A 16,043-nucleotide genomic window follows, 5' to 3' on the forward strand; every position below is an offset into this window, starting at 1 on the left:
TAAGGATGAGGGGGAAAGCCAACAAGGCAGATATCCTGCTGGGAGTCTGTTATAGACCATCCAACCAGGACAAAGAGGAAGATGAAGCACTCCACAAGCGACTGACAGAAGTCTCACAGTCGCGAGCCCTTGTTTTTGTGGGGTTTGATTTTTTTCAACTTACCAGACATCTGCTGAAAATACAACACAGCAAAGAGGAAACAGTCTAGGAGGTTCCTGGAGTGTGTGGAGGATAACTTCCTGACACAGCTGGTAAGTGAGTCTACCAGGGGAGGTGCCTTGCTTGACCTGCTGTTTACAAACAGAGAAGGACTGGTGAGAGATGTGGTGGTTGGGGGCCGTCTTGGGCTTAGCGACCATGAAATGACAAAATTCTCAATTCTTGGTGAAGTAAAGAGGGGAGGGCAGCAAGACCACTACCATGGATTTGAGGAGGGCAGACTTCAGCCTGTTCAGGTCACTGGTTGAGAGAGTCCCTTGGGAGACAGTCCTGAAGGGCAAAAGGGTCCAGGAAGGCTGGACAGTCTTCAAGAAGGAAATCTTAAAGGCGAAGGAGCAGGCAGTCCCCATGTGCCGTAAGACGAGCTAGCGGGGAAGACGACCAGCCTGGCTGAACAGGGAGATATTGCTGGGACTCAGGAAAAAAAGGAGAGTTTGTCACCTTTGGAAGAAGGGGCAGGCAACTCAGGAAGAGTACAAGATCTTGTTAGGTCATACAGAAAGAAAATTAGAAAGGCAAAAACCCAGCTAGAACTCAATCTGGCCACAGTTGTAAGGGATAACAGAAAATATTTTTACAAATATATCAACAACAAAAAGAGAGGCAAGGAGAATCTCCATCGTTTATTGGATGCAGGGGAAAACATTGTCACCAAGGATGACGAAAAGGCTGAGGTAGTTAATGCCGCCTTTGCCTCAGTCTTTAATAGGCAGACCAGGTAGCCACAGGGTATTCAGCCCCCTGAGCTGCAAGACAGGGATGGAGAGCAGAATAAACTCCCCATAATCCAGCAGGAAACAGTTAATGGCCTGCTGCACCACCTGGACACCCACAAGTCTACGGTGCCTGATGGGATCCACCCGAGAGTACTGAGGGAGCTGGCGGAGGAGCTTGCCAAGCCACTCTCCATCATTTATCAGCAGTCCTGGTTAACAGGGGAGGTCCCAGATGACTCGAGGCTTGCCAGTGTGACACCCATCTACAAGAAAGGCCAGAAGGAGGATCCTGGGAACTACAGGCCTGTCAGCCTGACCTCTGTACCAGGGAAGATTATGGAGCGGTTGGTCTTGAGAGTGCTCACAGGGCATCTGCAGGATAACCAAGGGAGGGCTCAGGCCCAGCCAGCATGGGTTCATGGGCAAGTCCTGCTTGACAAACCTGATCTCCTGCTATGAGGATGAGGGAAAGGCTGTGGATGTTGTCTACCTGGACTTTACTAAAGCCTTTGACACCATCTCCCACAGCATTCTCCTGGAGAAACTGGTGGCTTGTGGCTTACACAGGTTTACTCTTCGCTGGGTAAAGAACTGGCTGGATGGCCGAGCCCAAAGAGTTGTGGTGAATGGAGTTAAATCCGTCTGGTGGCCGGTCACAAGCCGTGTTCCCCAGGGCTCTGTTCTGGGGCCAGTTCTGTTCAATATCTTTATTGATGATCTGGATGAGGGGATCGAGTGCTCCCTCAGTAAGTCTGCAGGTGACACCAAGCTGGGCGGGAGTGTTGATCTGCTGGAGGGTAGGAGGGCTCTTGCAGAGGGGTCTGGACAGGCTGGATCGATGGGCAAAGGTCAACTGTATGAGGTTTAACAAGGCCAAGTGCTGGGTCCTGCACTTGGGGCACAACAACCCCACGCAATGCTACAGGCTTGGGGAGGAGTGGCTAGAGAGCTGCCTGGCAGAAAGGACCTGGGGGTGTTGGTTGACAGCCAGCTGAACACAAGCCGGCCGTGTGCCCAGGTGGCCAAAAAGGCCAACAGCATCCTGGCCCGTATTAGAAATACAGTGGCCAGCAGGAGTAGGGAAGTGGTTGTGCCCCTGTACTTGGCACTGGTGAGGCCGCACCTTGAATACTGTGTTCAGTGGCACTGGTGAGGCCGCACCTTGAATCCTGTGTTCAGTTTTGGGCCCCTCACTACAAGAAGACATTGAGGTGTGCTGGAATGTGTCCAGAGAAGGCAACGAAGCTGGTGAGGGGTCTGGAGCACAAGTCTTATGAGGAGCAGCTGAGGTAACTGGGGTTGTTCAGTCTGGAGAAGAGGAGGCTGAGGGGAGACCTTATGGCTCTCTACAACTACCCGACAGGCGGTTGTGGTGAGGTGCGTGTTGGTCTCTTCTCTCAAGTAAATAGCGACAGGACAAGAGGAAATGGTCTCAAGTTGTGCCAGGGGAGGTTTAGATGATACTAGGAAAAATTTCTTTACTGAGAGAGCGGACAACATTGGAACAGGCTGCCCAGGGAGGTGGTGCAGTCACCACCATCACTGGAGGTGTTTAAAAAATGTGTAAATGTGGCACTTTGGGACATGGTTTAGTGGGCATGGTGGTGTTGGGTTGACAGTTGGACTTCATGATCTTAGAGGTCTTTTCCAACCTTAATGATTCTACGATTCTATGAATTACACAGCAAATAAAGCTCCTGCAAAATCAGTCACGTCTAGACACCATTAGGCAGTTACAGGTTTGTGTGTTATTGATAATGCAAGTTCTTTGCTGGTAGAGTATTAGAACTAACTTTGAATCAAGGTCTGTCCATATTTTTTTAATGCAATGGACTTGTAATATCAGCTGCACAGTAAAAATGTTTGTGTGAGACAGAGCTACTGGAATACAACCACTACTAAAAGGTTACTAACTCTGGGGTATGGTTTATATTTTCTTCTCTATCTGTACCAAAATGTTGAATCTACTTCAAGTAGCTTTCATGTTACAAGCATGTCAAAACAGCATAAAGCTTGCAAACTGGTTCTACAGTCACATAAAATTAAACTACTCAGGACTTAATTTTAAGACTAAAAAAGTCAAATTTTCCTGTTTCCCATGCAGACAGTGAACACAGACTACCAACGTAATACCAATGTAAAGGCATTAAAGCAGTATATATCAGAGTACTAAATACCTTGCAACAAAGAATTTTAGGGAAGATTATTTTAAAAACTGACTCTATGTTAAATTGCACAGTGATGATTTCAAAGGAGAGTCAAGTACACTTAAAAACTAATTATTACTCATTCATTTCATTCAGTCCTAATTAAATTACTCAGATTGAAATCTCTATTACAACTGCTTAAAAATGTATAGATTCTCTGCAAAAACAATTCAAAGCTAAACCAGTATGCTCGTTAGGAACAGTAACACTTTATTTTTAAAAGAGTACAGTTATTTTTCTGAATTTGCCCAAAAGCATTCCTTGTTTTCTTTCCAAGAATATTCGTCCTCGTAAATCTCCTGCAAATATAAACAGAGAATGGGAAATATTGTAGAAGTCTGCTACACGAAGTCACAAGCCAGGCCAAACTACTCAACAGCCCTCCTGCTATTATTTACTGATCACAACAGGACTACACAGCACTTAGCTGGCAAACAAAAAAGAGGGCAGTACTCTCAGAACATACTGGCTTACATGTGGGCAAATACTGAACTTCGGGCTGAGCCACATTAAATTTAGAAGGGACCATCTATACTGCAGTTAATTCAAGAAAAAGATCTAGAAGAAATGATGTGTCTGAAACTCATCTCTGAAACTGCCCTTTTTACATGTTGCCATGTTAACCTACTGTCCCATCATTTTTAGGACAGTATTTAAGTGTATACAGAATGTCAGTATTAAAAAAATAAAAATTACAACAATACACAAAATACAGTAAGTATTAGATCTTCAGGACAGACTGGGCTACCCAGCAGCAGTCCAGTCCTAAGTAGCAAATCCAGCAGGGCTGTGAGACCCTGATTATTCTTTCTGAGACCGCAGAACTCCAGTCTCCTGAAAGACGTGTCAGAAAAGTGGAGTAATGCAGAGTACATCACTGTTACCACATGCCAAGTTCTGCCTGGGAGAGAAGACAGAGGTAATGCTCATTACTTGCATACAACACTGTGGTTATGCAATGAAGTTCTTTCTAGACCCGGGCTAGTCTCTTCACACATTGTTGTGTGCCCATACTAGCTTTGGGACCTCTGCTCATCCCTTCATTGTGTGCTGTTGCTTAATGCTTTGTGCTTTCTCAAGGCCATGGGGATGAGGGGAAAATAGAAAGACAAGACATGCCACTTTTACTTGCAAAGTGCAATGCTGTCCAAAAGCAAAGCTGACTCAATGTTCTTCCACAATCCTGTGCAGAACTGAGTTTTGCCACTCAAAAGTGGAAAACGTAGGGCTCCTTCACTTTGACCTCAGGGTGGTGTTAAAAGGAATAAAAGGTGGATGGTACAGGCAAGAGAGGGCCTTCCAGGTGCCCTACCTGCCACAGAAGGACCTGGCTGCATTAGAGGAACCTTACTGGTGCTAGACATTGGCATCCTGTCAGGAGCAACTGCTGCCCATAATGCTTCAGCTCCTTCGCTTATGAGCAGAAGCAGCCTCTAGCCCAGCTGTCTAAGGCTCTGGCACAGGCCTAAAATCAAATTTTTCTCCAAACATACCTTTTTCCATATCGGGACAGATGCTTTTAAGGTATTGATGCAGTACGTTACAGCTTCAAGGGATTCTGCTCTGTGTGGAGAGGAGACTGCAATAATTACACTTGCTTCAGTTATTGGAACCACACTAGGGAAAGAAGAGGAATAGCAGCTTTAGCTAATGCTTAACATCAAGAGCACCCAAAAGTTGTAGCCATGTCACGTCAGTATTCTGGCCACACGCTCTCCTGACTCATTCATACTGAGCAAGTGTCAAGCCATGTCCAAAAGATTATACACTTTTTAAAAGAAAGAAAACCACAATCAAAATCAGTACCAGATGTGAAAATTCCACACTTTAGAATAAATAAACCCACCAGACATAGGCTTTTTTCTTCCATTCTTTCTTTTTTTTAAATAAAGTCTATGGAATTAAGAGGGGAAAACTTCTAACTTGCAACAACGCATAAGAAACTCACTGGAAGCTGGCTTAATAATGAACAATAACAAGTTAGGAACAGACAGTTCTTACCTGAAAACCTAAGAAATCATCTCAGTTTGCACAAGAATTTGTGAAAGAAGAAATTAAGTGACTCAAACTATGCAGATTTCGTAACAAAGATTAATTTTTGACAAATTCTGATTTCAAATTATGAAGTTTTTCCTGTTTGGTGCGTTGTTTTCCAAACTTAACAGAAGTAGCAAAAGCTTTTGTTTTGCTCCTCACAAGGGTAGCATTCCCAAAAGCTGCCTCCTAACCCTCCCTCTGTAGTAAGACTCCTCTGGCAAACAGTTCATAGGAAAAATCTATGCTTAAATGCTTTTAGCTTCCCTCAGGAAGATCATTCTCTCTGTTGACTACAGCGAAAATCTCAGGTAACTACCACTCAGAGCTAATATTAAGTTCCTTCTGCTGAGAGAAAAGGAAAGAAGCATTTGCAACAGACCGAAAATCCTTCTACAGTGAAGGCTCAAGAGTATGTCAGAGACTAGTATTCCATGTTTTGAATCCAACAGAAAATGCTTATCCAGGACTCAACAAACAACAGGATGTTCTCCAGCAAACATGGCTGGAAATTACCATGCCTCTCCACTCCCTATACTCTAAGCTTTTGGGTTCCTTATGGCATACTTTGACTTAAATCTGGCAGTAAGAACATTCTGCAGCACCTCAATGGAAGAGAGAAGCAAAAAGAAAGTGCTGCCAACTTCACGTCTTTAAAAAAAAAAAAAAGACAAAACAAACCAACAGCCTCCGCTTCCCTGGAAAAAAATCTCAATCCCTTCTCCTCACTTTCAAACCATCACACCAGCATCAAGGATCCTGCAGGCTAAACGTGGACTCCTGCAATACACACATTGTTTAAAAGGTGATTTATGAAACTTAGCTGGACAGCAAAAGCTTGATTCTGCAGCCAGCTTTGCTGCACTACAGTTTATAAAGACTCCTGCACATCCTGCAACTATGTAAGCACAGCCATGCATCAGACAAGGATTAATATTCCACTTGTGGAAGGATGGGTTCTGGCCATACATACCCAAGCCTATGGTGCACTGCAATATGTTTGATGGATGGCCATTTCTGTCTAACATCTCTGCAGATTTTCTTTATTTCGGTCTCTGCCATTGAAGTATATGCTTCATATTCTAAGCGAATCACTTTTTTCCCTTCAAAATTATTTCTTGTAGTACCTAAAAACAAATGATTTATCAAGCAAAAGCACTAAGTAAATAAATATATTATCTATTTACAATATATTATATTGCGTTTGCTCATGCAATGTTCAAGTGCTCAGCATTTAGGAGCCCAGCAGCACTACGGTTTAAGGACAAAAGGGCTTCAAGATTTGCACCATGTACATTAAGCACCAGGGCAGAGCTATCAGCCTTGACCTTCACCAGCCTATGGGTAAAATAGTACTTTACTTTCAACTAAGATCTAAGTTGCAGGAGCTCTCCTACAGGTGTGGACCTGTGGTTTGCATAGTCACAACATCCCACTTCCCACCTTGAACAAGCTGTGTCCGAGGGTATGGAAGAAGAGAATCACAGAATAGTTTGGGTTGGAAGGGACTTTTTACGGTCATCTAGTCCAACCCCCCTGCAATCAGCAGGGACATCTTCCACTAGATCAGGTTGCTCAGATAGCCACACCAGCAGGGAAGCCTCTCACCACTTTGACCCAGTGCAACTGTTGAAGAGCTGCTATGGTCTTGTTCTAAATAATTCAGAACGTATTTTCTAAACATCTTGGGTTCAGTCCAGGAATTTATTTACTTGAGAAGCATGACTTTGGGGTGTGGACAATCTAGGTTCCATTTATACTACTAACACACCCAAAGATCCCGCTCAGAAATATTAAACTCACCAATGAACAGAGACACTGCCCCACAGTATGGTGAAATGACCAGTTCTGACACTTCATCTACAGAGAGTTTTTCGGACTTGAGGTTGATAAAATCTTTTGGCACATCTTCACTTTCATCCATAGCTCACCAGAAAAGCTGAAACAGACTGTTATTTTTTTTGGCAATACTAGCGCTGGCCAACTGCTTTTCATCCAGTGCTGATGCCCCAATTTATGCAGAAAACATGTACCATCTACTTCCTCACCCCAGGAGACCAGTCTCCATAGTAAATTCACTTCTCAGCAGACTTGCTGAGAGAATATTAACTCCAAACGTCAAACAATGACCTGGTTTTTAATGCATAAAAGTTTCTTCCTAGTAGGAAAGTCTAGTCCAGCAGGACAAAGCTAGAACTAGTCTAGCAGTGTAGCAGTACAATCAACCAGCATGGACTACCGTGCTAGTAAACCAGTGGTAACATCGTCAGCCCCTCCTCCCTATTTTATCCTGAAATAAAACAGAGTTTAAAACAGAGACTTCTGATAAACACGTTTATCTGAAAGTTTAATATGCTCGCCAGGACATTCAGGTCCTCACACTATTAGTCTGTTTCAGTGACACAGGAGATACTTCTAATCTCTCTGAGTAGAAACCAGTCATCAGTTCATCTAAGAATGAGGAGGAAAAGCATTACTTTGAGCAGCAGCAATGGTACAAGTTGCAGTAAATACATGGACTGGGACCTGAAAGCATGCAAAGAAATGAAGCTATGCTAAGGACAGTAAAAAAAAAAAAAAGGGGGGGGGGGGTTGTGCGGGTTTAAGCAGCAGTCAATTCTTTTTCTGTATCATCTTTTCTGTTACAAAGTGGCAGAAGCTTTTTCATTATTATTTAGGCAAGCTGGGTATATACTGGCAGCCAGAACAACTATAAAAGAATAACAAGACCTAAACCACAAATTCAAAACAATGCCTTACCTCTCTGGCTATTTTCTTCCATTTACTACACACGTGTTAATCATTTATTGGTGTACCAGCTTATAGTTTCTGTTCAGCAGAATGGTTCTCTCCAGCAGGAAGTGCAAGTTATACTCTCTCAAAAGGGTAGCAGTGTGGAGGGAGAGAACTGCAGTCACATCTCTGGACCTGAACAAAAAAAGATTATAGAACATTATACAGGATCCATGAGATATTTTAGCACAGGATGACACTCCATAGGAAACTAAGCAGGAAGTGATACCTACTTAACAGAACCTGGGCAGATTCAGCCTCCACTAATTGGTGGGATGATGGCAACCTCGTCTCCAGGCTGCAGAACGAGAAGCTGATCTCCAAGAAGCACGTACTCCTGCCGAACAGCAAAAACCACTTGATCCCGGATGACAGCAAGCCTGAGGGGGAATGGCAGGAGCACAAACAGGTTTCTAAATACAGTGTTTGCATTTAGCCATGAGATTTCATTAAACAACAAACTGGTGCACAGTCTAGGGCAGCTGAGGCAAATACCACTGAGACTTAGCAACTCTGCTTTCAATATACCTTCAAAAATACAATACCACCGCAGTAAAATTTTCAGGGCTCAGGAACTGGATTGAACCAATGTACACCAGACCCACTTCAGCAGCTTCGAACAAAAAAGTAAGAGTCTCACCAGGGTAGCAACCATCCAATTTGGGGTTAGAAGGAAATGTTCCCCTAATTCAATCTGGCTGGATTGGAGCAATTTTCTTACAGGGCAAGACTGCAGGATGCTGTTCGTGAGATCTCGTGAAGATTCAGTCGTCAAAGAGCTGCTCTTATGTAACCTCACAGTTTATGAGGCCTTGGGTCTTTTGTACTTGAGGTCTGAAATTTGCTACTGATAAGAAGTGGCAACAGAACTAAGAGGTCAGATATGGTGTGTTTCCTGGCAGAGCTTCTATGTAGTTTTTGATTTCACATCTGTGAGATGCTGCTGTAAGAGTCTACAGCTCTGGATACCATGAGGCAGGGAGTCACTTTCATGACTGTGTGTAATTACACAGTGAGTATGAGGACAACACCAGCAAGACACCAGAAAAAGAATGCCAATATTTTCTTTAGAAAGTGCAGACCTGATAACTGTTACTGTTTGAGACTACAAAATCTGTCTCAGACAGCAGAGCACCATATTGCCTAGAAATAAATAGGTATACCAAAAGGGTACAAGTAAAAATCATCTTATTTCCTACCAGCCAGATAGACAGAAGTAAGTAAGGCACAGGCTGAGCAAAACACAGTAGCACTGACTCAGAGGGCAGACTGAAGGGAGGGACTATATGAAAGTACAGCAAGCCACTGAGGAACTGAGCACAACTACCAAACTGAAGTGCCCGTTACAAGGATGGGCTCTAATTAATGTCACTTGCAAGTTAATTCATCAGGGAAAATGGGTGGAACAGAAGAGCATTGTCAAGTATGTTCAAGCTGCAGTTTGAATATCCATTAGCAATGTGAATAGAAGTCTGTGGTCAATGTCCTACAATTATGTTGAGTTTTTCCAGAAAAGCTAAAAGCAGAATAATTTTCCAAGAAGGCCGCTGTGCAGTAACTGCACATGCAACATGTACCGCCCCAAGTCATCATTCATAAAAGGACAAAGTTGACAAACTGACCAAAGGTGCTGCTCCTGCTTCTGACACCACATAATAGGCTGCAAAGTAAAATACTATCATTCCCTACTGCCTCCTCCCCTAGAATACACTCAGTCTCAATTCTCGGTGAGGAAAAGGCCTCTGGTTTAACATTTGGTTAGAGTTTCTCATTTGGAAACAGATGCTATTGCTAAATAGTTAATTTTTTTCATAGCCTTTGAGACTAGATCTAATAAAGAAGGGTGGTGCCTAAAGGAAGACTCTGGCACCTAAATTCCACTGCATTCAGCACTGAGTCCTGAGGATCTCGACCTCTGTTATACCTTACTTTTTGGTTTTTTACTCCCCCCTGCAAAACACTGCTGTACCTTTGTCTGTCAGACTGATCCTTGACAGGACTGAGCACCTTCCCTTAACCTTCCCTTTACCTACGGGGAGATTACTGCTGACACCCCCAAAGAGCACCAGCACTGCAGGGGTCCTTACAGCGCACACCCAGCACTCTCTTGAGGACCAGAGCCCATGTGAAATGCAACCAACGGTGGGTTTGGTTTTTTTGAAAGCAGAGGAGGTTGAAAGTGGCTGAGCCTATTTCCTATGTAAGGGTTAAGTGGCTGGAAACCTGTGGCAGGGCATCAGTTCCCTTCCTGACCTGCCTTCAGAGTGTGCCAGAAGCTCAGACCAACAGCTAACAGTACAGTTAAAGATAAGTGATCAAAAACACCTACACATTATGAGGAATTTCTTATTTATTTCCCTGACTGTGCTTGGTCCCTCCTTGAGACATCGCACCATCTCCACTGGTTAATAATACAGCTCAGGTGTTTTTACGTGCAGTGGAGCTGCTGTGCCCATGGCTCTAGTGGACAACTACCTAAACTACCTAAATGTCCTAAACTACCCCTCAGGCTCAACCTCTGGGTGCATTTATTGGACTTAGTCTTACCTTACCTATATATAAAGCTACAGCATTTGCAAGTCACCAAAACACTCGCTACAGGTTACATGAACAAGGTAATGTCACTGCTTTTATGGTATCAAAGTCCTGATATGTGTTCCAGCTGAACTCTACACGCTGAATTTGTATTTACCACCCCACCCCCCACCCACGTTAGGCGTTGTGCGCCTCAGCAGTCACCTTCCCGAATACCTTGGGTGAACCTTGACGATCTCCTCCCAGAGCTGCAGAGAGGTGATCTGCCGTGGCACCGAGAGGCTCTCGCAGCGCAGCCCCGCCAGCTCCGCGCTCCTGGCGAAATACAGCACCGAGACCTGCCCGGGGAAGAAACGCTGTCAGGGGAGCGGGGCCTACTGGGAAAAAAACCACCCTACTGCACATTAACTTCTCCGAAAATACCGAAACAACAACCGAAACCAAACCAGCGCCAAGAAAACCTTCCCCTGGCTTTTTTTTAATGCCGGCAAGCTCCACCGCGTTCCTCCTGCCCCGGCTGTCAGAAGGAGTGCGGGGAAAGGGGGGCAGGGGTAAGGCAGCGCGGATCTCCGTCCCGCGCCCGCCGTCCAGGCCGCGCCCGCCCGGCGCCTCTGCCCGCGGCGGAAAGGGGCTGAGGGAGCCCCGCCGCCCTGCCCGGCACCCGCCTCGTCTCTAGCCGGGGCCCACTCCCCAACAGCGCCAGCAGGCTGCACCTACCTGGCAGCGCATGGAGCCGCCGTCCCCGGCCGGGCAGCCCTCCGCCGCGGGCTCAGGGTGGCGCCTGCGCCCGGACGAGAGGCGCGGGGCCCGGACCGCCCCCTGCGGCCTCGGCCGGGAACGCGGCGCGGCCCAGCTCCGGCGCTGCTAGGCCGGGCCTGGCCGGACGTAGTGGTGTGGCGCAGCCCGGGTCCGGGGCCCTTCCTCCGCACGGGTGGATAATGGAGGTGGGAGACGGCCCTCGGAGGACGGTGGGGGAGCAGGGAATAGGAGGCCGTCGCTCTGCCCTCCAAACGGAGCCTGTAATTTTGGGGACAGCACCTTAAAAGTCGGATTTTCACGTGGGCTCCGTCGCCAGAGTGCATGGGGATTGCAAATGATTGCAAATGTTACACATCCACTGCACATACACGTAGAGGTATACATAGCGTGTAAAAGCCAGCGATCCATCAACATGCTGATACAGGGTTTCTGGGTAGGCCCTGGTTTAGTGCAGAGATCGCTGTGGTATCAGCCACGGCATCTGTCTCCCTGTGGACAACTGTACACCTTGAGCAGTTGCCTGTGTGGAAAAATAGCACAGTGGAAGGACGCTGGCTAACCTCCTGCAGTTCAGCGCCAGGGAGGAGGGGAAGGCGGTGCCGGGTATATGGCAGGTTCTGCGGGGAGACCCATGGCAATTGCTCTGCTGGGCACAACTATGCCCCAACACCGCATTGTCGTGGCCAGGGTTATTTCTGTGCTGTTCGCCTGGGAACACTCGTAACCTCACAGCGGTAAGGGAGGTGTTCCTCCTGTCAAGTGAGCCAGGGCGAAGGACTCTGCAATTGTTATCAGGTACAACAGAGTTTGTGGTCAGTAAATGAGCATTTCTGATTCGGGCAGGTGGGCAGGTGGAAAACATCCATCCTAGCTGGATGCCACGCTGTCAGCAGTAACACAAAGACAACTGCTCTCAAATAAAGAACTACTATCCAGTCATTTCAAAATATGGATGAGAAAGGAGACAGACCTTTCTATGTAATAATTCTTGCCTCTGAGATACAAAGATAAAGTGATAAAGTTTTCCAAAAAATGTGCAATAGAAATACACTTATTTCCATGGAGCATGTATTTTGTACCAGTTTTCCAGTACACCATGTCTTAATCCTCTGCTGTGCAGTACAAATAAAGTTATTTTTTAAAACTGTATTCTTTTTGCTTGTGAATGATTAACTACTGTTACAAACTCTCCTTAAGACAGCATATGTCAAGTGAAAAAAAATATTGCTTTCTTTTTTCTCTGGGCTCTGTAATTTTGGATCTATATAACTTAAGTGTAATAGATCACTTTGACAAGGTGTGTATGACCCAGCCAGTAGCTAGCAAGCTTTTCCTGTGCAAAAGATGTGCCACAGGTGTCTGTCCTTAGAGTGAAGTGGTGAGTGCTGGGCTCAGCTGGAGCAAATTAGGCTCTCAGCCCAGAAAGCACTGACCTTTGAAAGATTTATCTGTACATTTAGGATTGAATTTAGAGTTAGGTCCACTATGGAATAAGGAGATAAGAGTTACTGGCAGTGTCTTTCTTTATTTGAGCTCCAACTAATGACTCACCTAAGCCAATTCTTGAGTATTTTTCAAAGGATGGGTCAGTCTTCAGCCCTGTGTTGCATGACTTTAACTAAAGAAAGAATTTATGCCTAGAAAACACAAGAATAGAGTAGGATTTGTGACTCTGATCATCTATGAACTATGTTCTAGAACTGATAAAAAGAGCTTAAAAGTTCTTAAAAAGAAGTAGGAATTAAGCTAAGGTGTAATGTGAATGTCTAAAACAGAACTCTGCCTAAATACCTCTTCATTCTGGAGGTCTTTTCTTCCAGGAACACCAGCCTCAGCAAGAGGTGTGACTACTATACTGCTTGGTTTGCAAGAGTGAATTTTATTCAGACTGCTTTTTGTTTGTTTGTTTGTTTGGCTTGTTTTGTGTGTTTTTTGGGGGAGTATAGATACCTACATAAGATTAAATTAAAGATGTATCTATAGCTGTGGAGGAGATGTGTTATCTCTGTAGAGACTAGGATTTCAAAATCATCGCTTGTCTGTGATCCCTTAGGCTAGTTCCACATGATTTTCCCTTAAAATATTTTCTGGTTTGGATCCTTCTTTCAGGCATCATTTTCTTCTTGCAGCTTTTGGTTTGGAGTGTAATTGTGAGTAGCTGCAGTGTATAATATCTAGTTGTAAGTGTTATTTATTGAGTCTAATAATTTGAATTAAATCTTGGCTTAAGCCATGGACTCTTTGCTTTAGCTAACAGGTATGTATGCATCCTCCCACACTAATGTGTATGTCAGCCTCTTAGAATATATTTCTTTTGGATGTCTCTAATTTTGAAAGCTGTAATGAAGCTCTCCAAAGGAAATTGGAGACTATTCCAAAACTATTCTGCTTTCCAACCTTTCTTTTTTTTAATAATGTTTAATTATGAAAAAGTGCAAATCTTCCTGTATGGAATTCCCTTACACAACTCAAATAGACTGTGGCTTAAGAGAAATTAAATTCTAATGATACTAAGGAGAGGAAAATGGTGAGGAACTGTTCCTATTAATTTATTTCTTACCAGCAGCATACTTTGAACTTGAAAATCTAGCTTGAGTATACCCAGACACTAGGATTACAGTCTAGGTCACTGATTCTGCAGCGTGCTGTTGAATGGAGAGAACCACAGCAAAGTCAATGAAACTTAAGTAGGCATACTAGTCTGCTAGTCCTAAGCTATTTTTGTAATAACTTATTACAAGAATTGGCATAAAACATGACTGGATGCACTGGAAAAAAACAAAGAGGTATGAACTGGAGACATTGTTCATCTTTATTTCTTTTTACCAATGATTTACTTAATGTCACTGCAGAAAAAATCTCTGGGACTGCACAAGATTGTGATTGTCTAACCTCTTAGATTTTCTGTTTCCTTTTGTTTTCATTTTGGACATTGTCTCAAGACTGGTATAAATCATGAGTTACAGCTCTAAAGCTCAGATTTATACTTAGGAAGTCTTCAGAGAACTTCTTTTACTCCAGTTTTACTGTTGTGAAGAATTGAAGTTATTTTGGTGCCAGACCTGAGTGCATCTTTGTTAGACACCTGAGGTGTAGACAGTGATGCATAACACTGTATTTAGAAGAACAGACACAATGCCTTTACATTGAGCTTCCTGAAATAACCAGGAAAAATAGAAATGACATGATCTGAAATAACCTTTCATTACCTGGTGCACCCTTAATTTGTCCTGGGCAACCAGCCAGATCTGAAGTCAGTTAAGCATTAACCTCCTGCTACTGAGTTCATTTAAAAAAACACAAAGCTATTTGGAATAATCTACAAAGATCCAAAAGTGGGCCAGGTATGAGAGATATGTCATCATGAGTTCCAGTCATTCCACTGAATTCAGGTCTGAATTTGGCCTCATACATGTCAACACTGGTAATAATCTGGAAAACGTTTCATTCCTATTTTGAGAGGATAGAGAGCTGTTCCTTGAGTTTCCATGGTGGAAGAATGGGGAGAAAAAAGTGAAAATATGAATGTCGCTGAGGCACTATGACCTCTAGGATTCCTGTGTGTGAGGTATGTGTGGCTGTTTGACCAATGTCTTCAACATTCCCCTTGGCACTCTTTGAAATTGTCTATTATGAAACAGATGGTGCAGTAGTTACTTTTTGAAGGGCTAGAAGAGGATGACCACATCTGGAATTAATCTTTAGCTCCCTAAACCAATAGATCACCCAGCTTTAAGAGGGCCTTCCAATATAAATGCATTGCACAAGTATGGAGAAAAAATACACAGCTTTAAGGCAGAGTATAAGCAGTCTGGAACTATAATTCATAGGCACACAACTCTTTCTGTTCAACTGTCTCATTTGTGGGCAAGTCTTTTCTACAAGAATCTCTTTCTAATTTCATTGAGCAACAGCAGTAAGTGCAATATGTAACCTCTTAAATGAGATTTTTTTAAAAAATCCATGCATTTTCAGTTTTTGTATAAAGTATTTTCCTTTTCTGTTGATGGCTGCAGTATTCCTAAAGAGATGACCTCTTTCATTTTCATACAGTCCCTTGCCTCAAAGGATAGCTAAAGGCTGTATTAAACTGGCATGCACACCAGCATCATTCAAATAAAGTTAGCTATGGAGTTTTGGATAATCATTAGGCAGTATAACACATGCTCTGAAGAATGGTAGGAAAGGACATTAGGGCATTCAGTGATGATGCTAGGGTAAAAACTGTTTCTCCAATCTTTGATGCCAAGGCAAAGTGCAAATTTTATCTCATAGAACCTCATATTCTAAAGTGCCTGGTAGTGAACTACCTGGCTAATATTTGATCTGGATAAGCTAAATATTTAAAATATCAAATGTGTTATCTGTCATTATGGGGAAAAGAATTGTAATGTCAAAAATGCATTACTTCCTGCAAAGGCCCCGAATTCATGTAGCAAAGTACCTGTAAGGACAAGTAATTTTGAATGCTATCAAATCTACAAATCATGTCTGTGGTACTATGTTTAAAAAGGTAAAATTTATCTCATCTCGTATTTCGCTTGGCTTGTATGCATTTCTGTCCTTCTTTTTTAAAGCACTTAGCACAGGCAGACATGAAACACCTGCAGATAAATGATACAGTGTTAGTTTATATGCCCATATTAAATTGTTGGCCCTCCAATTATCATAATGTGTAAGAATTTGAAATATTGCACAAGGTAAGAAACATTTCACAATGTGGATTTGCGGAAGCCAGTGGAATTTTGCGGCAGTTACTCTGATCTGTGGGTAGCTGAT

General features: G+C 43.7%; 2 protein-coding genes across 2 annotated transcripts; both read right to left on the reverse strand.

Annotated features, from left to right (window-relative positions):
• Nucleotides 1–3,373: 3,373 nt before the first annotated feature.
• Nucleotides 3,374–7,101, reverse strand: LOC309415281 (molybdopterin synthase catalytic subunit; the record flags this gene model as incomplete). Its single annotated transcript, XM_082012750.1, has 4 exons — nt 3,374–3,442; nt 4,637–4,760; nt 6,151–6,304; nt 6,981–7,101. 4 exons carry the CDS (start codon nt 7,099–7,101, stop codon nt 3,374–3,376), a joined length of 468 nt encoding a protein of 155 aa, XP_081868876.1.
• A 1,122-nt stretch (nt 7,102–8,223) lies between these two features.
• On the reverse strand, nt 8,224–11,234 carry MOCS2 (molybdenum cofactor synthesis 2; the record flags this gene model as incomplete). The annotated part of the gene is made up of 3 exons (XM_082012930.1): nt 8,224–8,350; nt 10,722–10,843; nt 11,223–11,234. 3 exons carry the CDS (start codon nt 11,232–11,234, stop codon nt 8,224–8,226), a joined length of 261 nt encoding a protein of 86 aa, XP_081869056.1.
• Nucleotides 11,235–16,043: the final 4,809 nt, after the last annotated feature.

The sequence above is a fragment of the Phaethon aethereus genome (genome assembly GCF_964289735.1).
Source record: "Phaethon aethereus genome assembly, chromosome: Z".
NCBI classification, from domain to species: Eukaryota; Metazoa; Chordata; class Aves; order Phaethontiformes; family Phaethontidae; genus Phaethon; species Phaethon aethereus.